Source organism: Neurospora tetrasperma (assembly GCF_000213175.1).
Source record: "Neurospora tetrasperma FGSC 2508 unplaced genomic scaffold NEUTE1scaffold_81, whole genome shotgun sequence".
In the NCBI taxonomy this organism is placed as follows: Eukaryota; Fungi; Ascomycota; class Sordariomycetes; order Sordariales; family Sordariaceae; genus Neurospora; species Neurospora tetrasperma.
The window spans coordinates 1,982,547-2,008,560 of NW_009799179.1; the positions used below are offsets into that span (position 1 = coordinate 1,982,547).

At 51.0% G+C, this 26,014-nt stretch overlaps 10 protein-coding genes across 10 annotated transcripts; all 10 read right to left on the reverse strand.

Moving 5' to 3' along the window:
- Positions 1-155: 155 nt before the first annotated feature.
- Positions 156-2,351, reverse strand: NEUTE1DRAFT_51589 (uncharacterized protein; the record flags this gene model as incomplete). The annotated part of the gene is made up of 4 exons (XM_009856929.1): positions 156-689; positions 801-1,257; positions 1,319-2,168; positions 2,231-2,351. The coding sequence occupies 4 exons, from the start codon at positions 2,349-2,351 to the stop codon at positions 156-158; spliced, it is 1,962 nt and encodes a 653-aa protein (XP_009855231.1).
- Positions 2,352-3,612: 1,261 nt separating this feature from the next.
- On the reverse strand, positions 3,613-5,348 carry NEUTE1DRAFT_113883 (uncharacterized protein; the record flags this gene model as incomplete). The annotated part of the gene is made up of 4 exons (XM_009857191.1): positions 3,613-4,284; positions 4,423-4,846; positions 4,912-5,144; positions 5,208-5,348. 4 exons carry the CDS (start codon positions 5,346-5,348, stop codon positions 3,613-3,615), a joined length of 1,470 nt encoding a protein of 489 aa, XP_009855493.1.
- A 1,098-nt stretch (positions 5,349-6,446) lies between these two features.
- On the reverse strand, positions 6,447-8,554 carry NEUTE1DRAFT_141767 (uncharacterized protein; the record flags this gene model as incomplete). Its single annotated transcript, XM_009857192.1, has 5 exons — positions 6,447-6,818; positions 6,885-7,404; positions 7,460-8,094; positions 8,150-8,347; positions 8,405-8,554. 5 exons carry the CDS (start codon positions 8,552-8,554, stop codon positions 6,447-6,449), a joined length of 1,875 nt encoding a protein of 624 aa, XP_009855494.1.
- A 1,254-nt stretch (positions 8,555-9,808) lies between these two features.
- NEUTE1DRAFT_132688 (uncharacterized protein) lies at positions 9,809-11,953 on the reverse strand (the record flags this gene model as incomplete). The annotated part of the gene is made up of 2 exons (XM_009857193.1): positions 9,809-10,489; positions 10,553-11,953. 2 exons carry the CDS (start codon positions 11,951-11,953, stop codon positions 9,809-9,811), a joined length of 2,082 nt encoding a protein of 693 aa, XP_009855495.1.
- A 1,708-nt stretch (positions 11,954-13,661) lies between these two features.
- NEUTE1DRAFT_52695 (uncharacterized protein) lies at positions 13,662-14,237 on the reverse strand (the record flags this gene model as incomplete). The annotated part of the gene is made up of 2 exons (XM_009857194.1): positions 13,662-14,010; positions 14,074-14,237. 2 exons carry the CDS (start codon positions 14,235-14,237, stop codon positions 13,662-13,664), a joined length of 513 nt encoding a protein of 170 aa, XP_009855496.1.
- Positions 14,238-14,969: 732 nt separating this feature from the next.
- Positions 14,970-15,747, reverse strand: NEUTE1DRAFT_113887 (uncharacterized protein; the record flags this gene model as incomplete). The annotated part of the gene is made up of 2 exons (XM_009857195.1): positions 14,970-15,629; positions 15,691-15,747. 2 exons carry the CDS (start codon positions 15,745-15,747, stop codon positions 14,970-14,972), a joined length of 717 nt encoding a protein of 238 aa, XP_009855497.1.
- Positions 15,748-16,701: 954 nt separating this feature from the next.
- NEUTE1DRAFT_104881 (uncharacterized protein) lies at positions 16,702-17,907 on the reverse strand (the record flags this gene model as incomplete). The annotated part of the gene is made up of 2 exons (XM_009857197.1): positions 16,702-17,099; positions 17,136-17,907. The coding sequence occupies 2 exons, from the start codon at positions 17,905-17,907 to the stop codon at positions 16,702-16,704; spliced, it is 1,170 nt and encodes a 389-aa protein (XP_009855499.1).
- A 699-nt stretch (positions 17,908-18,606) lies between these two features.
- Positions 18,607-19,431, reverse strand: NEUTE1DRAFT_113889 (uncharacterized protein; the record flags this gene model as incomplete). The annotated part of the gene is made up of 1 exon (XM_009857198.1): positions 18,607-19,431. One exon carries the CDS (start codon positions 19,429-19,431, stop codon positions 18,607-18,609), a length of 825 nt encoding a protein of 274 aa, XP_009855500.1.
- A 1,275-nt stretch (positions 19,432-20,706) lies between these two features.
- Positions 20,707-21,219, reverse strand: NEUTE1DRAFT_141774 (uncharacterized protein; the record flags this gene model as incomplete). Its single annotated transcript, XM_009857200.1, has 1 exon — positions 20,707-21,219. The coding sequence occupies one exon, from the start codon at positions 21,217-21,219 to the stop codon at positions 20,707-20,709; it is 513 nt and encodes a 170-aa protein (XP_009855502.1).
- Positions 21,220-22,630: 1,411 nt separating this feature from the next.
- NEUTE1DRAFT_141775 (uncharacterized protein) lies at positions 22,631-25,503 on the reverse strand (the record flags this gene model as incomplete). Its single annotated transcript, XM_009857201.1, has 5 exons — positions 22,631-22,959; positions 23,014-23,192; positions 23,253-23,675; positions 24,618-25,154; positions 25,226-25,503. 5 exons carry the CDS (start codon positions 25,501-25,503, stop codon positions 22,631-22,633), a joined length of 1,746 nt encoding a protein of 581 aa, XP_009855503.1.
- Positions 25,504-26,014: the final 511 nt, after the last annotated feature.

Genomic DNA, 26,014 nt, shown 5'->3' on the forward strand with positions numbered 1-26,014 from the left:
GCTGTTGATAATGATGACCCGTTAACTCCCCGATCCTTGTCCTTCCTCCCATCCTCTCTGTCCCGATCCCGTCCCGTGCGTGACCCGTCCGTACCCGTACTTAGCCCACAAAGTCAAATCCCAACGTACAGTCCTTCCCCATCCGTCCTCTCAATTCACCAACACTCGTAAACCTCCTCCACCTCTTCCTCTTCCTCAATACTCTCCATCTCCAAACTCCAAGCGCACCACTTATTCATATTCCTCCGCTTACCCAGCACCGCCCTCACCCAAGTCTTCGGCTCCCTCTTGCCCTCCACCTCATCAAAAGCAAATTCATCCCCGTCTCTCCACCGATTGAACTGATCGAGCTCGTGAGCATCCAGCAAGCGGAACATGCCCTCGTACATCCAGTACACCTGCTCGTCGTTGCCAATCACGATTTGTTTCTGCCCGTCGGGGTGGTTGAAGAGGCCGATCACGCCCCAGTCTTCGTCGAGGTCTTCGGGGTCTTTCCAGATGGCGAGGGTGGATTCCCAGGCTGCAAGGGGGTCGGAGGAGTGGTAATTGTCTTCGTCCTCGTCGTCAGCGAGGTCGGTGGATGAGAGAAATTCGATGCCGGTGGTGGGTTGATAGTCGGCAGATTCGGTGCGATCGATAAGTTCGATGGGTTGGTTGTTGTAATCGTCGTCGACAAAACCGTCTTGACCCTTGGATTCCTACTCCTCGGGGGTAGTGGTGTGGTTCTCGAATTGCTCGCTCTCGGACTCCTCTTCATCCTCAATGCTCTCAATAATGGCAATCGCGTTGCTGGTCATGACTCCCTCCTCGGCGTCCGCTTGTTGCTTCTTGTCGAAATCGTCGCGGGTCACGACGGGGGTTTGGCTGGTCCAGTTGATGAACTCCTGGTACTCGGCCTTTGACATTGGGCGGATCTCGTCGTCGTCTTCGAGGGCGTACCAGTAGCCGCACGACATTTGGACATAGCGGCAGTTGAGGTCGAGGCGTTCCATGATGAGAATGACTTCAAGATGGGAGGGTGAGAGGTGGGAGTAGTTGTACATGTTGCCGAAGGAGGAGGTATCGAGAGGGGCGATAGGCGATTGGCTCTTGTCGGCTTGCTTGAGCTCGTTGATGTTTGCCAGTGCGGGATCGTCAATCTTGTTGTTGACTTTGTTGGTGTCCGGGGTGGAGTACACCGTTTCGGGCGTATCCGGAGTGGTGGCTCTGCTCGCATCGCTATTGGTAGTGTTGTCCGTCTCGGTTGACGAGTTGGTGCTGCGCAAGAAGTTAGCGGTTTTGCTGTGAGTATGGGGTAGGATTTGGTTGGATGACTTACTCATTAGACAACCTGCGATTATGGTGAAGGGAGACGATTCCAGTGTCGACTACCTTCTCGGAGCTGATGTTCTCAGTCTTCTTGTCGGTCAAAAGCTTGTTGTCGGAAGCGATGGCCTTGTTGACTGGAGTGCTTTGCTTGGTGACCTCGATGGCTTGCTTCTTGGTCTTGGAGATCGAGTGGCACAGTTCGGGTTGATTGGCGACGGCATGCACCCACTTCATCTTATCCTCCCTCAGAAAGCGCTCGAAGTCGTGGCCGATACTTGAGGCGGAGGCGCCCATGTCGTCAACTTCGGCGACGTCGGCAATTTTGGAAGCCATGGAGCTGTTGACCTCGACAATGTCGATGATGGGGAGGACGTGGTGGTAGATATGGTCTTTGGAGTTGTCAACCTCGATGATGTCCATAATGGGGAAGATATGTTGATAGATATGCGTCTCATTCTCCTCCCTGATGAAAAGCTCCTCATCAGCGATGCGTGAAGTGGCGTCGCGATTGTCGTTAGTGACGGTGTTAACATTGTGGATGAGATCGTCTTGGTGAGAGACTTCGACTACTTGAGCAGACTTGTTGTCCTCGATGATGAGAGGCGCGGTAGCTTGAGCGTCGGTTGACTGGGTGGTATTCTTGCGATTGTCGACAATATTGGACTCGTGAGCTGTTTTGTTGACGTCAGTGGATGTGATGTCCCTGAGGGTGGTATCGATGATAGCGTTCATGCGCCGAGCTTTCGTGATGTTGTCGATCAGGCCGCCTTCCTGACACGAGTCAATGAGGGAGAGTGTTTGAAATTCTTGAGGGGTGCTGAGGATGTTGGGGATCTGAAAGGTCTCAGTGAAAATGGACACTAAAATGGCATGGTCAGAATTGTCTAGATACCCGAAGCTGCGACTATTGTGGACGACTTACCATGAGCGACGCTTGATGCGGCAAAGGATGCGATGGCCATTGCCTTGATGTCAGCAATGGTCGGCAACGCGAGGCGTTGGGTCTGCGCCGTGAAGGCGGAGGACCAGAAGGAGAAAGTCATTGCGACGATCTGAAGATTGAAGTGGCGTATCACGAAGATGATGAAGTAAGATGATATCGAAAGATGATAAAGGATGTTGAGGCTTCTTTGCTATGGTGTGCAATGATGCGTGGGATATCCTTATGTTTTTGGATGAGGGAGGAAGGATTCTGAGGCAGGATCTGGGGCAGCGAGGGAGATTCTTATAGCCTCCCTGGTTGGAACGTGCTTTTAACTGTCGCTGGCGACAGTCGACAGGTTTGGGTGGTTTGTTGACATGGTGATGGTGTTGAGGTTGACATGGCGAACGGATATATGACATCTGATTGGTCGGTTTGGGGATCAGGGGTACGAATAGGGCAGGTGAGGACTGAACAGCACTGAACAACAGTGCAGTGTTACGGATAGCACTTCAGCCCTGTTCAGCTCCGAAATCCATGAACTTCTATGTGGTGCAATTGAGAGCTGTTCGCTTTTTGGGTTGTTGTGAGCGTGGCCCGGCAGCCATACCTAGGTACAGAATAGGTGAGTACTGAACAGCGCTGAACAGGAACTCAGTGCTGGGGATGACACTTCACTCCAACGGTGACTGTCGAATCCTCAATCTATGAGCTTCTCTGTGCTGATATGGAAGCATTTTACCATTACGTTGGTATGAGAGTTCGCTGTCATCCAGCTTCCGGCTTTCTCACGATCTCACATGCCAAGACATACGCTGACGGGGATGGATAGACAAGGGCGACGGCTGTATTCACATCGTCGAAGACACTCAGCCACGATACCAGCACACTTTGTTCAATTGTAAGAAAGGTAATGCAGGTAGATATAAGAAGTACGGAAACAAGGTCTACGAAGTTTTGAGGTCAGTTTACCTATGCATTCAGAGGCAGTAAGATCTCATGGTCATGGCATAGGAGGAAGTTGCTGTACAAATGAACGATCATCAAAGACTACCGGTAGTTCAGCACATTTTGTACACAATGGAAAAATGATGAAAAGAGCGGTGCATATCTAGTCAATAAGCGGAAGAAGAGTCATCTGTGAAGTTTTCATCTACGTCAATCGTGACTTTCAGCGAAGCACTGAAATTTGGTGGCGAGCTTGCAAGTATCATGTCACGTCACAAATCATTTGAATATGGAACAATGTTATCTCATCAGCTGTCATTTATTTCCTTAGCATGATTATCTGATCAACGTTCTCCACCTCATGAACCAGTCCGCTTCAAATCCTTACATACTGAACCACATCTTTATCCTCGAGTCCACTTAGTTACCTCTAATCACAGGAATACTTTGAAGTCTTCCTCGTCCTCATCAACCTCCTGAATAGCCTCCAGTCCCCACACTCTCTCCTGATATTGCTGATTCTCCACCTCAGCTTCGCTAATCTCCTCGCAAGCCTGCTCCTCCTCCTCCTCCTCGATAACATCAAGACCCCAGACCGTCGTCGAACCATTACGATCCTTGTCCTCCTTGACTTCGCAAACCTCCTCCTCAATCTCTTCATCCTCCTCCAGGATGGTATCAAGCCCACAAACACCCTTGCAATTCTTCTCCTCCTCCTCAACCTCCCCGCTCAAATACAACACCGCAGCCGGATCACAGCTGCGCCAATAATTAAAATCCTCAAGCTCCTCATCAAGCATCAACATGAACGCCCCCTCGTACTCCCAGTACCAGCGCTCATCGCTACCAAGGACATAGTTCTTGTTGCCATCGGGGTGCTCATACCATGCCAAAATCTCCCAGTTGTCACCCATGTCTTTTTCCTCTTTCCACACCATGTACTCAGCCAGGGGATGTCTGGGTTCATCCTCGGTGTCGGACTCGTCGTCTGAGTAGTAGGTGACCATCTCTAAACCGCGGGAAGTCGCGACTGCTTTGACCTTTGGCTCTCTTTCATTGTTATGGTCGCTGCTCTCAAGCTGAGTTGCATCCACCACCTCGGGCTCCTATTCCGTGATGGTGGTGGCGGGCTTGGTATCAGGATCGTTCATCCAAGCCAAGAAATCCTCATGTTCATCTGGCAGCATGCGGCTAATTTTGCGGCGGTCATGGTAGATGTACCATTTGCTGTTGGTGAGGAGGACATATTGGAGGCCGTACTCGGGGCGGTCGATGGTGTGGACGATGTCGAGGTCGTCGAGGGAGTCTTGGTCTTTGGTTGAGTCATTGTCGTTATCGCTCGCGTAGTCATCGGCGTCGCTGGCGGTATCAGATGGAGTGGGTGAGGGGGAGCGTGAGCCGGACGAGGAAGGCGCTGTCGGGAAAGTGCCCCTGATGAGCCGAAATGTGGGGAAGCATCGGTAGGCGGTGGGGCTTTCGTCATGAATTGAGGAGTTGATGTCGCGGGAAGAACCGCTTTCGTCGCATTGCTCAGGGGTTTTGGTTTGACTGCGCTTGTTATTGGTGTTGGCGATGGAGGATTGGGAATACTCCGTGTCTTCGGTGTTGGCAGTGTCATTGCTCAAGTTGCTGTCGACAGAGAACTTGGAGTTGTTGGAAGCCGTTGTGCTGCAGAAGGTTAGTACCGGCTTATGCAGATGCAATGCAGATGCAGAGGGATGCGGATGACTTACTCGGTGGAGACCTTGCGGACACGATAAAACTTGTCGGTCGAAGCGACGCCAGCGTCGATGGGAGAAGCCTGACCATCGCGGACAGGGGAAGAGAAGTAGCCGGCTCGAGCGATTTTGAGGGAAGAGGAGGTGGGTTTGTCGTCGAGCTCGTCGATGTCGTCAATGCTCATGTCATCATCGATGTCAGAAGTGATGATATTTTCCTCGGCGTCAGCCTTGTAGACAGGTCCAGCCTGTTCAGAGAAGTTAGCGAGATTCTGGATATCAGTATGCGCGATGTTCTAATTGGTACTCACCTTTCGGGTAGGATCCTGTACAGAAGTCATGGCAATAGGAGCCTCGAAAGACCCGTTGAGGATCGCTTTGATGATGGCAGCGTTGGGGAGGGGCAGGCGGTAAGCATGAACGGCAACACCCGAGGACCATAAAGAAGACATGATGATGTTCTTGTTGGTCAAAATTGGCGAGAGTGAGAAGTTGTTGCGACGCTGTGTCGTTGCAGTGTGCGAGGTGCTTTCGGCTTGGGTTGCGAGTCGATATGTTGACGGTGCAGTTGGGTGTCCAGTTTTAGGATGAAGGAAGAAGAAGTTTTGGGACAGAATTTGAAGTGAGCTCGCGATATTATACCCTTGAACAGGTTGGCTGTCGCTGACACGCTGAAGCTATCCCCACTTGCGACTGCGGGCGAACTGTCCAATCGTTCACGTTATTTGGGTGGTGAGATTCCGTTGCGAGGGCAACCGGCGAGGCGATGGATGCCTGTAGATCCTTGGAGATATGAACAGAACAGGCGCATCCATGTTCAGATTTTGAACAGTGGTGCTGTTTATGGATAACCAGGTTGACCTCAACAGACTTGTGAACAGGTCCACAGTGGTTGGAGGCTATTCAGATTCGACGCGGGCAGCGGAGCAATCCATGTTTTCGTGTGCTATTCGCTGAACAAGGTCACGGACATATTGGCACGGGAAAGTCACATCATGAAGAAGAGAACGAAGGGAAAGAAGGTCTTGGAGATAGGCATAACAATTTACATTGTAGCTCACCCAGCACATAGCGCGGAGAGAGAGGTATGGCAGTCTTTGGCATGATATAGATGTACAGCTTGCACCGAAATGGTACAGCGGGCCAGCGGTGGTAAAAAACGGTGATGACATGACAAACTGTAGGACCTTTCAGTCAATAGACCACAGGTAAGGATGATGAGACATTCTAATTAGAAGCTTTTATGCTCAAATTGTTATCCTCGAGCGCCGCTCAATGTTAGATAGGTACCTCTAGCAGTGCAAATCACAATGATACTATGATATTACGATCAGATCATAGTCACTAGTGGGTCGCAGAGGAGTTCATCACGTTATAGCTTCCTATTTTCTACCGACTTCTTCACCTTCTCATACCTCTTCTCTATGCTCATACGACTTCTCTCATCTCTGACTCCTGTCCTTCAACCCTGACGTGGCAATCTCCTGACCAATTTCCTTCAACCATGACCCTTTCTCATGCTGTATCACTCTTTACAATCAAGACTCCTCTTATTCTTCCTCCTCGGTGATATTGGTAAGCCCCCAACTGTTTGTAGCCGACTTCTCCCCAATTACATCGACTAGCCCGTAGCAAATCTCCAGCCTCCGGCGGTGGAGCAGATCCATCTCGTCCTCTATCAGACGGCGGTACTTTCCCTCGTACTCAAAGTACCATCTGTCATCGTTTCCCAAGGCGTACTTCCTGTCGGTGAAGGCTGGGTGCTTGAACGATTCTACGATGCCCCAGCCTCTGCCCAGCTCGTATCGTCTCTTCCAGCGGAGAAGTTCTGACCAGTCCTCCTCCTCCTCATCTTCGCCTTCCCCTTCAGCGGCATCTTCATTCTTTTCGGGACCCTCTAGGATCTCCAGGCCTTTGGATTCCTAATCCGCGGGTTTGGGAGTCCAGATAGGATTGAGATATCGAGGACGATCTTCTGTCTCGTTGACTTCCGCCTTGTCGTTTCCCGGTTCATTGTTCTGCGAGGCGGCTGTACCAATCGTGTTGACCTCGCCGATCCAGTGCACAAACTCCTCGTACTCGTCCTCCACCATCAGCCGCACGTTCTTGCTGTCCTCGAGGATGTACCAAAATCCACAGTTGAGCTTGGCATACTCGGTGACGTATCCGGGGCGCGTGAGGATGGTCATGATCCATAGGTCGTCGAGGTCCTCTTGAGCGAAGTTGAGGGCAGCGTAGTCGTAGAGGCCGGAAAAGGGGGGCAGCGACGCAACGGTGGGGATGTCGCCTTCGGATTGGAGAGCCGGCTGGGTGTCGTCTGCGTTTTCGGGGTAGACTTCGCTTGGCTCCGTTATGATGATCTCGGGGATGATGGGATGGTGGAGCTTTTCATCGTGACTTGATTGCTCCGTGGAATCACCGGGCGAGTAGATCGTGTTTGGCGTGCTGATAGCGCTGTGCACCGTCTCCGTTTCAGCGGTTGGTAGGGTATCATCCGAGCTGTTGCTCCTGCGAAAAGTCAGTACCGGTATGTCGGAAATGAGGAAATATTTGAAGGACTTACTTGATGGAGAGCTGGCGCATGCACGTGGAAAAATCCGAGTCCGCATTAGACAGAAGGCACGTGTCGGTTGCAACTTCTGTGGGGTTGTGGGGGATGTCTACTCTGGTCGCATCGACATCAATGCCCTTCTTCGAACCAAGCATAACCTTCGCATTGTCAGTCGAAGCCTTGATGTTCTCGGCAGTCTTTTCGAGCCGACCCAAGGTCTTTGTGTTTCTCTTGATCTGACGATTAACCCTCTCTACCGGACTAGGCACGCCCCACATCCTGTCCGGGGCGAGAAAGCGCTCAAACTTGTTGTAATGGGAGCTGGATGCAGATGCGCCCAAGTCATCCACCATCTTCTGGGCAAGATTGATCTCGAGAACAGGTGTCGCCGGGAGGGCATGGTGGTAGGAATGCAGTTCTTCCACTTCGGTTTTGGTGACTTCAAGGGTAGGATCGTCATTGGCGATGACGTCGACAGGAAGCGCGGTTTCGACTTCTTGAATGCTTGTGGCGTTGGTAGTGTCAGTATGGTGAGTGTCCGCCTCTTGGGTTGCATTGAGAGCGCCAGCGAGTTCAATGTTATGAGTTCCTTCGATGGCGGTGTCATGAATGGAAGTGATGTCTTTCTCCTCGGATACTCCAATGACCTAAATAGAGTCAGTATGACATCCACAAACGATGGCGACGAGGAATCATGCTTACCTTCTCGGCCGTAGAGGAACCTTCAAGAATGGTAACGACAGGGACTGATACTGTAATGTCGGGATTGATGGTGAGGGGCGCAGTGACTTCTTCGGACGCCTCGAAGGCGGAGATCACTTCAGGCCCCTTGGTGGCTTGGACGGCGGCATTACCAGGGAGAATTGTGCGAGACTTCTTTCTCCTTCTCTTGTCGGGAATCTAAACGAGATTAGTATTTCAAGCATTTGATGATGAGAGTACGGAGGGGATGCTTACCTTGTTCGATTTGGTGATGCGGCTGGAACCATGATTCATCAACGTGAGGACAGTGAAGGTAGCATCAGCGACGTCAATGATGTCCGCGATGGTCGGTAGAAAAAGTCGGCAGGCGTGAGAGCCCAAGTGCCAAAGAGATAAGGTAGTCATGCTGGCGATGTTAAAATGAGAGAGTGAGATGACGTTAGAGTTGAGTTGTGATGCTCGAGGATGCGTGTCAATAGATGACGGTGCAGTTCGGAATCCTGAATTTGGATGAGGAAGAAGGATTTCGGGACAGGATTGAGAATTGCTGCGCCCAATATATACCCCTCCAACAGGTTGACTGTCGCTGCGACCATGAAGCCATTGGCGACTCTCAACCTTGGTGAACTGTGCTTGTCTGTTCACATCTTGATGGGGTTTATGCCCGTTACTCGGGTAACCGTTGATGAACGGCAGAGCTGGGCTCTGCGCAGTGATGCTGTTCATGGATGGCACATGATCACCTGAGCAGTCTTCTGAACAATAGAACAGGGGCATCGAGGCTGTTCGAATATCATGGCGGCACTAGGTTACTGTTCAGGGAGAGCCGTAATTCTTGTACTCTACGGAATCATGACGGCGTGGACAGCACAGGCAGGCTCTGAACAGTGAGGTTGTCTTCGGGAGGGTGCTCGACCGACGTGAACAGTCTTGTGAGTTCAGGTATCTCTGGACATCCATATAATTCTAAGATACAGCCGACCGACCGTGTACAAGTAGAAGAGCGACATGGCGTAGGGTGAAAGGTACCTAGATGTGCAACAGAACGAGCAAGACATATACATATGCACTTATCATTCTCCCAGGACCTGTGGTTATGACCACCCATGTGAGACTTAAATACATGTCCTTCTAGCGGTGTCCCAACTTCAGATACATTGGGATCATGAGATAACTAAATACCGATCGGTAGTCCATGTTATGAACGCGTGAAGACACTCGTTGATCAAATGACAAGTTATCCCCCCTCCACAATATAGCATGGACGAATCTACATAGCGAAACATGGACACGGATGCTATCTCGTGAATTGTTTCATACATCCAGTAATGTGACAACAGGCGAGTGTAGTTGGGTTCTACAAGTAATTTTTGCGGATTTTGCATAATCGCTAATACCAGTCTCATTAGTAAAGGGTAGAGAGCATGGAAAGTGTCATTTGACAAAGCAAGGTCATCGTATCAGTCACTGCACGTATTGCGATAGTCACTTGGAAGTCAAATAATAGTAGCATCAGCAGTCAAATTGCTATGTAGACCGTTGTAACGAAGAAAAGTCCGCAATTATGACCATTCCTGACTCCAATCCCTTGCCATCTCCCTCCTTCAAACATATCCCTCCTTCCAGTGACCCCTAACTGTTCTTCGTTCATCTCTTCTCTCACCATAGTGAATACTCCTCCTCCTGTTCCTCAACCTCCTCAATGGTGTACAAGCCCCACTTGTCCCATTTCTTCACCTCGTACTCCTCCGCCGCCTCTTCGGCCAAGTCTTCTTCGTCCTCCTCACAGATGGCGTCCAGATTTGGAGCCTTCCACTTGCTCATCCTTCCCTTGGGTCTCTCCAACTGCTCGATAGGCTCATGCAGAGCATTGTTGTCCCCGTCCCTCCATCGGTGGAAGCGGTCGAGCTCGTCATCGTCCAGAGGACAAAACATGCCATCAATCAGCCAATAAACGGCATCGTCGTTGCCGATGGCGAATTGTTTGTTGCCATCGGGGTGGTCGATGAGTCCGACGATGTTCAAGTTGGGGCCAATGTACTTGGCTTCCTCCCACTGTTCGAGCTCGGATAGTTCTTGGGAGTTGTCAGGATAATTGTCGTTGATGGGTTCGTCGGCGTAGGTAAGTAGCTCGATGCCCTTGACATCCTGGCTGGTAGACTCCTCCTGCTCGAGTCTCTCGTTGTCGTGGAGCCAGAAGACGAATTCGTCGTATTCGCCTTCAGTCATTGGCTTGGCAGTTGTGGTGTCCTCGTTGAGGTAGTGCCAGTAGCCGTTTGTGAGAAGGACGTATTTAACTCCGAGCTCAGGACGATCTTGAAGATCCAAAACTTGCGATTCCTAGTCGACAATGTTGATGGTCTTCGTCTCATTCTGGCTGGAGCTGTCTTCGGCGTGGTCGACGGAGCTGGTCTCGTCAATCTCCTCCGCGAGGAACTCGTTGCCCTCTTCGTCGGTAACGAGGACAATGGGAGGGGGAGCCTTGGACTTTTCTTTCTCTTCCGTAAAGCTAGCGAACCAAGCCAGCAGGTCCTCATATTCTGATTGACTCATCATCACAGGGTTTTCGTCTTCATCCAAGCGGTACCAGAAGCCGCATGTTAACTGGGTGTAGCTGACCTTGGTGTCCGGGCGCTCGATCACAATGATGGTGTCTAGATTGGCCATCTCCTCGGCCGACAAGTGGGAGAAGTCGTACCACTTGGAGGGGGAATTGTCGACCGGAGAAAGGGTGGTCGCATCGTCTTCATGGTTCTGAGAGTGTTCGAACTTCTTATTACCAACAGGGGTAATCTGGCTGGCGGCTTCAACATTGGGGGCTGAGTAATTGGTGTCGGGAGTACCAGGGCCAGTTGAAGGCGACTCGCTGTTAGCAGTCTTCCTGCTTTCAGTGGAGAAATTGGTCCTGTAATAAGTTAGCGATTTTCCATTGTAGAGGAGGGATTCTTGTAGGGTCACTAACGCAGTAGAATCCTTGCGAGTATGGTTGAGAATGACTTCTTCAGCCTTAGGAGCAGCGTCGCTTGAGGCTGTGCTCTTTTCCTCATTGACAAGCATAGCCGTGTTGGTGTTACTCAGAATGGGCGAGGCAATGACCGTCGCTTGCCTGGACGGAACCTCAACCACCTCGATAATGTCGGCAGCTGGAAACGAATGGCGGTAAGAACGAACTGCCCTATGCTCGGGGGCAATCTCAACAATTTCCACGATGTCAGCAGCGGGGAAGGAGTGGCGGTACGAGCGGACCCCATTCGATGACTTGATAGCGGGCTTCTTGGTTTCGACGATGGGAGTAGCCTGAGTCGAAATAACAATCTCAGGAGCGTTTTCGAGCTGAGTGGGGCAGGCTTCCTTAGTGTCAGGGACGATCTCCGTGCTGTCGGCGCCTTGCATGGCTATGTTGTCGTCGGCAATTTCGACGTCTTTGCTGGGTTTGACATCTTCGGGGGCGACAGCGAGCTCGGTGGTATGAGAAGCGCTTTCATCGGCGATAATGTCGGTAGCATCAGCGCTAGGAGAAGTGGTAGACATGTTGTTCTTGGGCAATTCAGCATCTTGACCAGCCTGGGTAAGGTGGTCAGCATCGATGTCGTCAGCAGAGGCCTTGTGAGTGAGCAGACATACCTTGTCATCAACGGGATGACACTCATGATCGTCGTCGGCCTGCGAGGGCAGGACAGTGTTGAGGATCATCTTGACCGACAGCGCGGCGAGCGACGCAATGGCGATAGCCTTGACAACGTTGCTAGTCGGGAAGGTGAGAGAGCGAGGGGCAAAGCCCAAAGAGAAGAAAGGGAAAGACATTTTGTCGAGAATGGTTGCCAAGATGGAATATGTTGAGGAGTGATGAGGTGTTGTAAGAGTTTGGGTTGAGATCGCTTGAGTGCAAAGTTGCATGAAGTGATGCTTGTCCGAAAATTGGATGCAGCAGGAAGAAATTCGGGGACAGATTCCGGGTGAGGGGAGGAATTTTTATACCTCCAGTTCTGGACCTCAGGTTGACTGTCGCTTGTAACATTGGACCTGTTGTTGACATGGTGATCGATGAACAGAATGGTTTCTACGTATAGTAAGCACTGAACAGATGTTGTGTTGGTGATAGTTTGGTGGTGGTGACACCCAAGGACGTCGGTCTGTGCGTCCAGCGACTGTGGATGTACATATTGGTCCTTGTAGGTTTGTTAGCGCGGTTCTTGCCCCACATAACTTGACAGGGGGGGACACGTCTATCTACGCGATCTGATTGACTGAAATCGCCTGATCTCAAGGTGAGAATCTGGGATTCCAGCTGCCACACACAAACCTCCCCCTTTATACCTCTACTGGCTCAGAATTACTAAAGTCACTAAAATAAATCCCTTCCACCCTCTATATTCGGTATTATTGTAGGGCGTTTATAGGGCATTTGCAGCCGTTGCATTCCTCGTCTTCCCCCTGTCCAAAACCCCTGTGTGTAGGTACCAAGCTAACGAACCTACCAGGACTGAAGTGTATTACATGTGATTGGTCAGTTCCGCCCATGTCGTCCGAACAGGGCAAGTGTCCACAGACCAGTTTGCTGAACATCGTCCGAACTGCTATCTGAACAGCCATCTGAACAGTGTCGACGATGCTCGTTTTCTCTGAACAGCCCCAAGATATTCGGCACGCCAGCTCGCAATTGTAGCCAGAGTAATCTGATCTTCGGGGAGTTCTGTGGGTTCCATGCCAAGACGCGACTGTGCAAGCTTTGGAGTGAATGTCAGGTCCGATGGTACCGCTGTCGGCGGCTGCCAAGGCCGCCTTTGGCGCTTGTCCCGAGTGTTCGCGGCACAGCAACGACAAAGAGGGGCCCGAGTTCATGGGATAAGTACACTACCCACTCTTGACTGCACTGAGTCGCATCTTTCGGAGGATCAGGTAATGCCGATCACAGTCTGTTCACCGGGCCCGGCCGTCCCGAGGATGCGAGTTTCCATATCACTGCCCCGGACCCGGATGTGGCTTCGGTGTCTCCTGTGTCATCCGCGGCATCGGCGATATTGGCTGCAAGTACATTGAATGGGGAGGTATCGGTTGAGGAGCCATTGAATGCAGTGGCATCGTATAAAGTAGCAGCTAAGGGAAAACTGTACATGACTTCGCGATAGGCTTGAGAAACCGGAATGGATGTTTATTTTCCTCGACGCTCTACCGCTGACTGGTTCTTGCGAAGCTAACTCGCCCTGCCGCATGACTGGGAAATCAGGACAACCGAGATCAGGCCATTAGTCCGAGCCAGGACCTTGCAAATTGAGTATTTCTTTAGAAATACAATCTTGTCGTAATTAAAGAATCACAATTAGCTGAGTCAACCCGTTGAAACATTGTCCATGAAATATGATAATGCGGCGACCATATCTTCAGTCAAGTCCTGCCGAGTAGTTCGCAAGAGACGCCCCATTTTCTCGTAAACTAGGTTGGACATGATTAATCCACTAGACGAGTCAGAACATGTTCGCAAAGGGAGGAGATCACCTCTCTAAAAGGGGACTTACTCGAAAATCACATCAGCTGTCGGGCCACTGCTAGTGACGCCTCGGAGCAAATGTGAAATTCTTTGCATCTCCAGCTTGACATCGAGGGCATATTGTATCGTCATCTCGACGAGTCTCCTGACACCATTTGTGTACGCGGTGTTGTCGACGGGGGTATCTCCCTTGTCTAGCCCGAGCGTCTCCCTGACCTTAGCCTCAAAAATCTTCTTCTCTTCCCGTTTCTGAATCACAATCTTATAGATCTTAGTGATGATGGCGTGCTCAAGAAACAGACGCCCCGGGGATGGAGTACGCGGTCGAGGAAAGGGCGAACAATCGTCCAACAAATACCACTCCAATAATGTGCTGTAGACGCTCGTAGTGAAAGCCCCAGCCTCATTGATGATATGGAGCTGAAACAAGACAAACCTCAAATCACCCAGTAGCGGAGAGTAGAGCTGTTTGGCTAATAGATTGGTTCGTGCGTCGAACCAATCCATACGGACGGGTTTGTGGACCCTGATATCGGCCTGCTCGTTAAGTGTCTCGGGTGCGGCTCCTTCTCGGCCAACTTTACTTGGGTTGTTGGCCATGGTGATAGTGGGAAACCGGTCGAGTGGTATGGACGGGCAGCCGATGTGTGCAGTTGGAAAGACTTCTGCGATTGAAGGCGAAAAGAGCAAAGGATAATTGAGCCGTAACCCAGGATGGAAGAAAAGAACAAAGAAGGGGAGAATGGGGCAGATTAGAGGAGGGGAAACGGTGTCCACGGTCAACAAGACCTACAGATGTGTCTGAAGAAAGTTCAGGTAAGTTTTAATCACGAAGCGATGAGCTGGAATGATGTGGGAAATGATTGATTGATGGCATGATTGCAGAGAAGAGAATTGGCGGGCCAGGCCAGGTTCAAGTACTTCTTCTGATTTGGAATGATGTTGGTGGGATGCTCTTTCCAAGTTTTTCATGCCACATATCTTGGAGAGGAGTTAACCAATGCATAACAGACAAGGAGAGGGTGACGGAGATATCGGATAACCTACGATAGGTATGTGTTAAGGTGCATGAGTTGCATGTTGATTAACAATCCAGTCATGTGAAAAGAACAGCATGCACCTGCAAGCGTGCCGAGAGGATGATATATTGACCAAGTATTGATGATTGAGCTGGTAGAACAGGGACAGGAACGATTACATCGACAAACTCGACCCTAACTTTCAAGGAAATAGACAGCCGTCGACACGACTCCAACTTTTTTTCGACATGCATACATGACATTGAACCCTTCCTCAAGGACAGTATCCCAACCCTGAACACCCCCACTCCAATTACCAAATGGCAGCCAGCATCCTGTTCCGCTCCTCGGCAACCTCTCTCTCCCATGGCAAGGCCTCGTAGTCGACGGAATCATCCAGCCAACAAACATCCCCCTCCGGTGTGACCAGCTTCAGCTCCGGCGCCTCCGGGGCACCCCAAGCAGAATAGTACTCAGGCTTTGACCAGCCGTCCTCGGGAAATACTACCCAGTTGCATCTGGCCAGAGAATACGTTCGTTCCGAGTGGCGCACCCACATGTCGATGTGATCGGTTTTATCGACAAAGCTGTGGTGAGTCCAGTCGCTGTTTGCCAGGCGATGGGAATGCCAGCCAGCGAGCGGGTGGCCGCTATCTTCTGAAGTGTTGTTCGCCTCGGTCTGGGAGTTGTCTTCCTCGTTGTAGGTGTCAATGTCGTTCTGGGCCCAGTCATCTTGGGGCCAAGCGTCCTGTGACCAATCGTCTCCATTGGGAGGAAGGTCTTCAACATCTTCCATTATATTTATGGGCGAGTCATACTCATCGCCGGTCAGAGCATCGAAATACTCGTGGTAGGAATCGTCGTCCGAGTCTCCAATAATGTCTGTGGTCTCAGACGAAGTGGGCCGAAGACAGTAGACCGACGGAACCTGGACCTCAGGTCTGGATGTACACTTCTCCAGTTCAGGAGAGAACTGTGTCGCAACCGATCAGCTCTGAACTGCGACAATGAGTAAGGTAAGAAGAAATACATACCATCGATAAATGGATGTTTGGGTCCATTGATTCGAGGATGCGATAGGTATAACACATCTTTTTCGTTGTATGTAATCCGAATAGGAGTGGTGGTTGTAGTGGTGTTCTGGAGTAGTCGCTATATAGAAAACCAGCGCAAACGAGTCGAATTAGAACGGAAGAAAGGGAAACACCAAAAAGTCCATCGCGGCCGAAATTAAATAGGTGGTGCGCGGGGCCACCCAGGTCCGCACGACACTTCACTACCTCTAGGCATTTGCCACCTGACACTTGCCATCGGGCTGTCGGACAGATGCCAGAGACCATTCACGAGCAGAGAAACCTGGGGGTATTGCCATTCACGAGCACCAGAAGCTGGAGGTACGCTTAGCAACCGTCGAGTGAATGACACCTCTGTCTGATAAGATAACTGCCCCGCCGTGGGACGGGAAATCTGCTTCACCTTGGCCAAGCAAAGGGAATCGGCTCTATTTGGGGGTAGTCATTTCCGATACTTCATCTTGAGACGTAGGCATTGCTGGGATGTCATTGTCGTTGCATGGTGGTGGTGCACTTGGGCATATGGTCCGTCTACTGCCATGACAGTCAGAAGTGAAATAGTTCGAGAGAAGCCTCTTTACGCAGTCAGCAGGAAATGTATGGCAAATAAAGAACAAGTGATATCATAGAGACAGGCCGCTTGGATCAAAGATAAATACAAGGAAGAGAAGAAAAAGATTATACTAACAAGAAAGCTATAATTGATTGTGCTTGTGCACGTAAAAGCATCCGTCCGTAACCCTTGTTCTCCGCTGATGAACCCCTAAAGTGCCCGACAAAAGACCTGAAAGTCTCCTACTTCTTTCCTCCATGCTCGATGTCAGTCTCTGATAAGGTATCCTTACGAACCGCTGCTGCTCAATCCGTAGACATAGACCACAATACCATAGAGCCATCAATATCTCCGCTTCGATCCGTCCCTCACAACCCAGTCTGCCATGCCCGCCCTCACACCTATCCTCTTGTCCCCCTTCAATCCCCCCTTCGTACCCGCGACAACGCCCCCTGCATCGAAAACCGCATATCCTCCAGCGAGTAATGCCTCCCCTCCGGATCCGTCAACACCAACCTCGGCACCCGCCCATCCACCGCATCAGGCATCAAAACATTAATTTCAGGTTCCCGATACCGCACCCACTTGCACTGCTGGAGTTTCCGTCGAGGCGTTCCGGTCGAGTTTCGTTGGTTTGCCCTGGTGTTCAGCAGTCCCCTATGGTCAACGACACTGAGCTCGTCCCAGGTCTTATGCGACGTACGCTGGCGGATACGACGACGGGGCGTCTGTGTCTTGGGCCTTTTTTCGATACTCTCTTCCGCCTTGGGTTTCTCCTTCTCCATGTCCTTGTCGGTCAACTCCATGTCGAGCACGCCTCCAACGGAAGAGTTGGACACCTCGGGCTCCTAACCCGGGGTGCGGGCAACTCTGCTGTTGTAGACGGCCATCTGTATGGGGGAGGTAAGGCGGAGTCGAATCTTGGATGGGGTCGGGGTGTCGGCCTGGACGTCGACGTTTTCAGGTATGGTGGTCTTGCGAGGCGGGGTGGGAGTGTTGAAAGAGATGCCTTTGGCTGTAGCAGGAGGGCTGAAAGAAAAGTGAGTTAGCGGTCGCTTCTTCACACACAAAGGAGGGCGACTTTGAGGGCCGAAATACCTTCTGATGAGACGCTTCTTAGGGCTTGGGCTGTGAAGCACGTCAAAGAGAGATGTGGCGACCGATTCCTCCCACTTCCTCTTCTTAGGGCTGCCAGAAACGAGTTGGTTGTCGGTCGGCGAAGAAGTGATGCCAATAACAAAGTGAGATTGGAGCGTGACACAATCGAGGATCATCTCATCGTCAGAATTGGCAGTCGGGGGGTTTTTGTCCGTTGACACTTTGCTCTCATCCGACTTTGATGCGCTCACGTCCGCGCCCACATGCGTCATTCTAGGGTCCTTGTTTTGCTTCTTTGTCGCGCTTGTATCGTCGTTTGTGCAATCCTTCTTTTCGCTCGTAGTGGAAGCACTGACAGGCTTGTCGCACTCAGAAGACTCAATGGATGACTCACTCCACGGGTCCTGATATGTGCTGACGTTCTCCGTAGGCGTCGGTTTGGTGGCTTCCCCTGCGCCAAAGATATTCCGAGCTGAAAGCAATGCCTGGGATCCGAGTACGCCGATAAAGGGTAGAAAGAAGTCCATTTCTGTCTACCGTGAGTGGTTTGTTCGAATGCGCGCTCGCAATATGGGTAGTCGTTGATGCTGGTTGTTCAAAAAAGTTGGCGTGCCGTGGTGTTGAAGGAAATGTGATTTTGTGACAAAGAAAGTAATGGCTGGTAACGAAGCTGAGTTGGGGGAGGAAACAGAAACATAACCTGTACTAAAAGAAAGTGCGATTGTAGAAAGTAAGCTGTGAGTGATGGGCGGGGTCACAGGCATGAAACCTTGACCGTCTATTTCCTGCGGCAGGCAACATAACCTGAAAGTTATCACAATACGAACGTTGAACTTGAATGGGAGGGATTTTATGAAACAGTGTGAAATGCACAATAGAAAGTGAATGCGGGAATACAAATACCACGCCGATGTCTTCTTGATTTCTTTATGGCCCTCAAAGGCTGGATCGTGGGAGTCTCAATAACAGCTCGCTTCATTTTCAGGCACTCATGTATGGTTCGACAAATGCCATGAGGTTTAGCAGATCGTAGTCATACAAAAACATCATAGTCACAATGATATAGCCACTCTCCCTTGAAGTAACGTATAGTCAGCCTTTTGTATCTCTAGTTGCCTCGAATCTAGTGATCCTTCCATTCATGCTGCCAATGGTAAACTCATCGGGCACTTTTGGGCGAGATTTCCAATTTCCCTCACCGTCGACTTCCATGACTAGTCCCATAGTCATGACTCGGTGGGATCGCGCAATGAGAAGTTGCCCCCCTCTGGACTCGTCAAGACCAGGCCTGGGACTTCCACATTCCCCGAAAGCTGCTCAATGGGCCTCTCCTCCGGCACCGGAATCCATGTGCAGCGATGTCGTAACTTGTGCCCTCTCCTGTCATCGTTTTTGCCCCAGGCACTCAGCAGACCATTTCTTGCCACGAACTGATGTTCATGCCATTTCATTTCCTGGGGTCTCTTCCGGCGCGAGCTGCCTTTTTTTGTATTCTCGCCTTTGATGCCCTTCTTGCCCTCAACGCTTCCCCTTCCATCTTCGCTGGCTTGGCCCTTTTGGTCCTCCTTACCTTGTTGAAGAATGAGAATCTTTGTAACTTGCTTTTCCATCTCCTTCAGCCTTGCGAGAACCTTTTTGACCTCTCGGTTGTAGTCTTCGAGGGTGTCGGCTTTGAATAAAGACGTCGAGCCAGTAAGGCACTGGCGAATTGATTCTGCCTGCTTCCGCTGACCCTCACCCGAATCAATGACTGGCGCGTTACTCAAGCCAACGGCTTCGACATGCTGCTGACCGTTCAGTTGGCGGGCCTTCGACGCATACCTCAATCTGTACCAGTGTCCGTTATCCAACAGGACGTACTTGCTCCCATTTTTCGACGGTTCGAAAACGCGAACCACTTTGGGTCCGCAGTTATGAGGACGTTTAACGAAGTTATGGGTAGTCGACGCACTTTGTTGGCCTGCTGATGGAATCTTCGTGATCTGAACACCTTCCGGGTGTTTGACGTACGGCTTCGGGCATGCGCTAACGGGAGTATTGGGCGCGGTCATTTTCGATGATTCTATGCTTGATGTCGAGGTAGTTTTCGTCTTCTTTCTTTCGATTTTGCCACAAGACAGTTAGGGTGGGTTGCATGTAACCGGGGGGGAGAGAGGGGCTCAAGGTGAACTACCTCTCCGCAAGGCGCTTTTTAGAGCCTTCTCCGGCCAGTTGATCGGGCTGGGTTGTATTTGCGGCCGCAAGTATTTTGTCGGATTTCAAGCACGCGCTCGCCTTGCCGTTCGTGCTGTGTTCGACGTCGCTCGTCGCTCGTCGCGGCGAGGTCGGTGTCCGCGAGGACTTTGGCGTTGTTAATCTCGGCCAGAAGCGCCGTTCAGCTCCTGCACTTGTTCCAATCTAGCGTATGGAACAGTATTGATCTTGGAAGGCGAAGTGAATAACCAGCGTGCTGTCGGATATGGGACGTCGTCGAAATGGGTCGTGCGATCGATTACGCGGGATCAGGATGTTGGAGGAAGATTATCGTAAAGGCGACAAGGTAAGAAGACCGATATTGGTGTTTCTTTAATAATATAATAATAATAATAAAAGAAAGGTTCAACCATATCTGGGAGAGATTTGAACCTTCAAAGCGCACGTAACGTGTAGGATCATGGATGGGAAGGAAGTAGTAAGTGAATGCGATGGGGGGCAATTGCCGGGCCGCAGCCTCAGCCGCCGGATTGAAGCAAGCAACACAACGGAACTCGTAGGTGACGAATGGTAGCAAAACCTGGATGTCTTGTTGTCATCTAATTACTCACCAAGCGACTGCACTTCTTTTTGTTTGTTCAGGTTCAGGTCGAATTCGTACAATGCAAATAGATGCAGAGCATCGTATGGGCACGTCAAGTGCCCATCTTGTTTAAAGTCAAGGCAAGCCTGCGACATGGACGAAGGGAACAGAAGTGAGCGAACCATAATGTGCTCGTTTAATCCACTTTGAGTAGCTTGATGCCAGCTATAGAACTATCTTCTTTCACAAAAGTAACGAGCAATGAGAGAAGATCTTGTCACCTTGTATGACTTGCCCCCGTGGTACCTCAACTAGAAATCTTCTTGCTCGGCCTTTACAATCGAAAGATCACCCGAGTTCCTGTAAGTTGTGTCCTATCTCCAACTTTCCCGCATCCTCCTTGCCATGGCCTTTCAAGAGCACTGGATGACCTGATCTGACCGTTACCGGAATCGTGCAACCGGCGCCCGTTTCCTTTCCTTGTGCCGATTCCTGTCATGACCTTTGCTCCAACCATAAACCAATGCGCGTACTACCAGATTCCCATTGTCTATTCATAGTCCAAAGGGTCGTGTAAGGAGTAAGACTCTCCTTCTGGGCTCGTCAATGTCAGATCTGGTACCGATGAGTTGTTGAGGGTTGGCAAAGCAGGTACACGTAACCAGTTGCATTGCCCCCGCAGCCTGCGTCCCTCTTCCTGACGTCTCCTTTTGCGAGTGTCGATGAAGCCGTTCTCATCGACCAGGCTATGGCTGGCCCAGGAGTTGTCCTTCTTCCTCGTCCGGCGCGATTGGCGCTCTTTGTGCTGTAAATCGCGCGGGCAAGTCTCTCTCGCCTCGCCAATGCTAGGCTCTCTCAAGAAATATAGATCATCAATGTCCTCTGTCGTAAATCTCTCCAGGTCTTCGTCACTCAAAACGTCGGAGAACCAGTCTCCGTCATCAGAATAATACGCTGTATCGACCGCATAGGCGTCGACTCCTGGATCAGGCACAGAGTCATCGTTGGACATGAGTGTGTTCACCCTCCAGCTGATGAAGTCGCTATACTCCTGGTCGGTCATCTCGCTGAGGCTCCCATCTTCCTCCAAGTGGTACCACAGACCATCGTCCAGGCGTGCGTATTCCAGTCCAGTTTGTGGTCTCTCGGCGATTTCGACCAGCTTGGGTTCCTAACCCGCAGCCTGGTCATCGCAACTGCTGTAGAGGAATGACGCTGCCTCTGTATTCCTGATCGTGAACTTCTTCGGTTTCGGAAAGGTGACGTTGGGCGACTCTTCGGTTTCACTGAAATACCTAGTGTCCGCAGTGTTGGGTCTGATGTCGGTCGACTGAGATAGCCCTAAGTTTGTAGGGATAATTGTTGTGGAGATACTGCCATGGCCATTTGTTAGATGTTGTGAATAGTCACTGATTGGGAGGTTCTTGGTGTAGATGACTCTTTACCTTGCACTTTCATGCCTGTAATAATCGGCACCAGGGCAGTCTCTGGGCCCAGCTAGTGTATCGCCATCCTTCTCGTCAGTGATTGATATGTTAGAAGCACAAGCTAGGATGTGCCTGCTGGAGGTCTTCTTCATGTGTGTATATATGTTATCATGGCTGTCTGCGTTCTCGGTTGTTTGTGCTTCGTCGGTTCCCATCTTCGCGTCCACGCTGTGGTCTGGATTGCGGTACTCGTCGGTAGTCACGGATTCAATATTATGTGCTGGTAGAGGCGCGCCAGCTTTGCTCCCCTCTTAATGAGCTGCGCCGGCGTCGGCCGTAGTGCACGCCGCGACTCTAGCGAAGTCGAAACTCTTCAGATCGATAATGGCGGGTGGCGAAAGTTGGATCGTGAATTAATTACTTGCGGAAAGTCGTATTGAGAACAAAAAAGCATCGAGTCAACGTTGTTGGAAAGTGTAGGTAGGTACGTGATGCGTCGGGTGGGGCTGCCGGAGCCGGCGCCGGAGCTTCGCCGCCTGGATCCCCGGGGCAGGCAACAAAGAGCCAGCCCGGCAGCAGCTCCTGACGTCACAGAAGTAGTCACCAGCTCTTGGTTCTTGAAGGATGGATCACGAACGTACCATCTTCTGGAATTAGACGATGAATTAAGCATCAATTGTCACTTGTGTTCACAGTTTAACAAAAACGGGAGAAGGAACGAAGTATCACGGCATGATCACTTCAAAATAGAGTATCGACATTCAATAGAATGAAGAGTTTAAAGTAACAAATCACAAGTAGTTCAGAGTTTATTCACGGATGGCAATGTATCAGAAAATCTTATGTGGCCAAAGAGTTTGTATGATTTGACTAACTCTCGACCTTTTTCCCATCCACCCCCCCATGATCCTAGCGTTTCCTACTCAGACACAAACGACCATCGTCAGCTTATCCTCATTCCATAATCCTACATTACGAGTCCATCATCACTTTCCTCATCCCTTCTTTGGCTCTCTTGGCCCCCTTCCTTCCCCACCCTGTCGACCCCTAGTTCTTGTACTTCTTGGGATCCTCCAAGAAGTACCGTCCTCCCTCCGGATCCGTCAGCACCAGGGACGGAATCGGCTGCTCCGCCCTATGAACAAACTCGCGGAGCGAGAAGGGCTTCTTCACCCAGGTGCACCGATGGCGCAACCTCTTCCTCATCTTCCCGAGCTTGTTCATTTTGGTATCCAGGCGGCCTTTTCCGTCGATCAAGGCATTGCTGGCCCACTTTCTGCTTTCAAGCTTTCTCTGTTCGCGGCGTGACAACCGCGGCTTGCTTGCGGATTCGTTGTCGGTCTTGCTGTGGATGCTTGACACGATCGTTCTCTTGACTTCAGGCACGGAAGCCTGGCTCTTGATGACTCTGACCGGCTCGGGCCCCTAACCCGTAGCGCGGTCATGTCCCTGGGAGTTGGCCAGCGTCACATGCTGTTTGATGTGTCTTTCGCTGCGGTTCGGGGACTCGACGAGGTTGTCTTGGTTGTTGTGCGCGGTCGTGGTTGTGTAGGTTGGGAGTGCGACCCGTGCATCCGTGGTCCAGATGGATTGCTTTGGCGTGGCTGGGCTGTGCAATTGTTAGCAATGGAAGTTTGAAATTTGAAGATAGAATAAAGTGCAAGCTTACCTGAAAGGACTAGCCGTCAACCAACTGGTTCTGTAGCCATCGCTAGGCCTGGTGGGAGTTGGAGAGATCTTCAGCTGCGACATGGAGCTGGTAAGGGGGTCGACGCGGTCATTTTGACCGAGGTTCGAGGTTTCGACAATGGAAGAGGTATTCTTGTTGTTCGTCTTCATGATTTCCTTGTCGAGGGTATTGTTGGTGATGGGAATGTTGATTGCGACTTGCTTGTAGGAGTCAGCCGGCTTGTTGGCTTGTGGAAAGCAGTCTCTGAGCGTTGCGCGACGGAACGGCTGCGCTTCTGTCTGTTGGTATGGGTGATGAATGGGTGTCTCGATAGTGGCCTCTTGCTGCTCGTTTGCGCGGGCCAGGGCGCGATGGTGCTGAAGAGCTCTAAACATGCTGAAATCGTCTTGATTGAATCGAGTTCTGCGGCAGCGCAAGTGGTTAGTCGGATACTAGATCAAGAGTGATGGGGTTGGGAGGCGCATTGAGGTGGGAATCTATACTTACAATTTTGTTTAGCGACAATGCCAGTCAATAGCGTCGACAGTGAGGTAGTCGTGGGGTTGGTCGAGGAGGGGTAGAGTATGTGGGTTGGATGATCGATGAGCGATGCGAAGTCTTTGTGCAGGTGTGCAGAAGAGTCGGTGCAGGTGCGGGTGCAAATTGAGATCCTCGTTGTGAGATGGGGGAGGAAGAAAATTTGGAGAGGGGAAGTTGGAGTGGCTCGACATTTATATCCTCCTCCGGACGAGAGGCGACTGGCGATGAATTCCTGGCGACATGGGACGATTTAGGTGCGACATTAGATGAACACCAAACGACAGAACTGGACTTGTCAACTGTTCGGGTCCGAACAGTCTTGAGGATTCTGAACAGCCATGAACAACCTTGAAATTTGAATAACAGCCAGTCCACGACAATTGCTCAGCCATGGCTGTTCAGAGTTCAGTGCCTCACACTCTGCTACCGCTGTTCACATTCAGCCGACCAAATCTGACCTGTTGCAATGTTCAATAACGTGAACAGCCAGGCTGGGTGCAGCTGTCCAGAGAAGTGCAAGTCAGGCAAAGCATCCACAGAAGCCTTTCGGTGGCACTACTCTACATCTTCGTGAAGATTCCGAGACTGGCTTCAAGTAGGTAGCTTCTGAACATGGAACTCAAGAGAAAGAGTAACAGAATGATGTACTAGCGAGTTACTCGAGAGATTTGAGGACATCAATTAGGAGACGGGATAGGTTAACTGGAAGATGATCGATAAATTCGCGTGGGTCCCGTCCTTTCAGCTCCCTTTCGTCCTTCCTTCCCCGACTGGGCTCTACCTGTACGTCCTTCCCCGTCCCTGGCCCGGCCACCTCAGCACTACTCCTCAATTTCCTGAACAGTTCCCAAATCCTCCACCCTCGACCTCCATGCACATTGCTGTACTACGCTCATGAACCGCTTTGTCTTTCTCTCCATGTTTCGTTTCGACTCGGACTCGAACTCCTCCAAACCCTCGATGGAAGAATCATCATCGTCCTTCATGGCGTCGTCTGACTTGTTGACGACATGGCTCGCAACCGGGTTTCGGTCACATTTAGGAAACCGCAGGTGCTTTGCGCGCGCCCTGAAAATGTTTGGGCGACGCGGGGGATAATATATTCCCACAGGCTCGGTGCTTGCAACGGATTTTGAGGTTGGTTCTATGTCGGGTTCGTTGCCCTCGACGTGGCTGATGTGACGAGTGATGGAGATGGATGTTGGCATTGTCTGGCTGGGAGTGACCTCTTTACGCTGAGACAGAGCCGAGTTCGAGATGTCACTCGGCGTTTGGGGACTGCTGGCATGGGTGCCTAGAGTGCCGGATCGGTTCTTGGCTGGAGACCTTTCGGTGCAAGGGGACGGATCCTCGACGACGGTGCTAGACACGACGGTATGGGTTAGCATATGGTGGGGGTTTACATCAGCAAGCGGCTCTTCCGAACGTCTCACCTTTCCGTACCAGCCCCGTTACTGAAATGGAAGCCAGCGACATCGTTTGCCAGTCTGTCGGTGGATGAGCCGTCTGCTGCCATATCATGCTCGTTATGGGTAGATAGTTGTACGAGTTTGTCATGGTTGACAAGAATTGCCTTATTTTCTTCGTTAGCTTGAGCTCCCACGCTGAGCTTATGGGTATCCGCTCTTACTGGAGCTTCTTCGGCAGCGGCTAGGAGGCCAGAACTGGCTGGAACCTCGCCGTCCGAGTTGAGAACAGCCGGGGATGTCATGATTGAGACACTAATGTGGGTGGATGAAGGAAGGGTGTCGATGATTGCGCTTGGTGCAGAGCAACAAAAAATAGGCGCACAAAGAAATTATTTACTGGTCTTTTGGACAGTTCAGAAAAGTAAACCTGTGACGGTGAACTAGCCATCTGTTCAAATCCGGAGGTGAACAGCCCTGAAGACGGGATGCACATGGTGAACAGTCTTAAGGATGATGAACAGCCATGAACAACCCTGATACTCAAGGTACAGCCCGCTGCCGTCGGTCGCCCAATCTTCTCTGTTCAAACCTTGAAAGCGACTGTCGGAAATTCTAGTTCGTTCAACCCAGCGAGTTCAGTTCTGTTCACATCCAGCCGCCCGACTCCCTTCCTGTTAGTCTGTCGCCAAGATCCTCTGTCGCGAACATTATGGTTGCAGCTGACCCCAGCTGTCGCACATCAGTCTATCGACTGGCGCTCTTCATGTGGTATCGCTGAGGCAACTGGCTTGTAGATTAAACTCGGATCCTGCT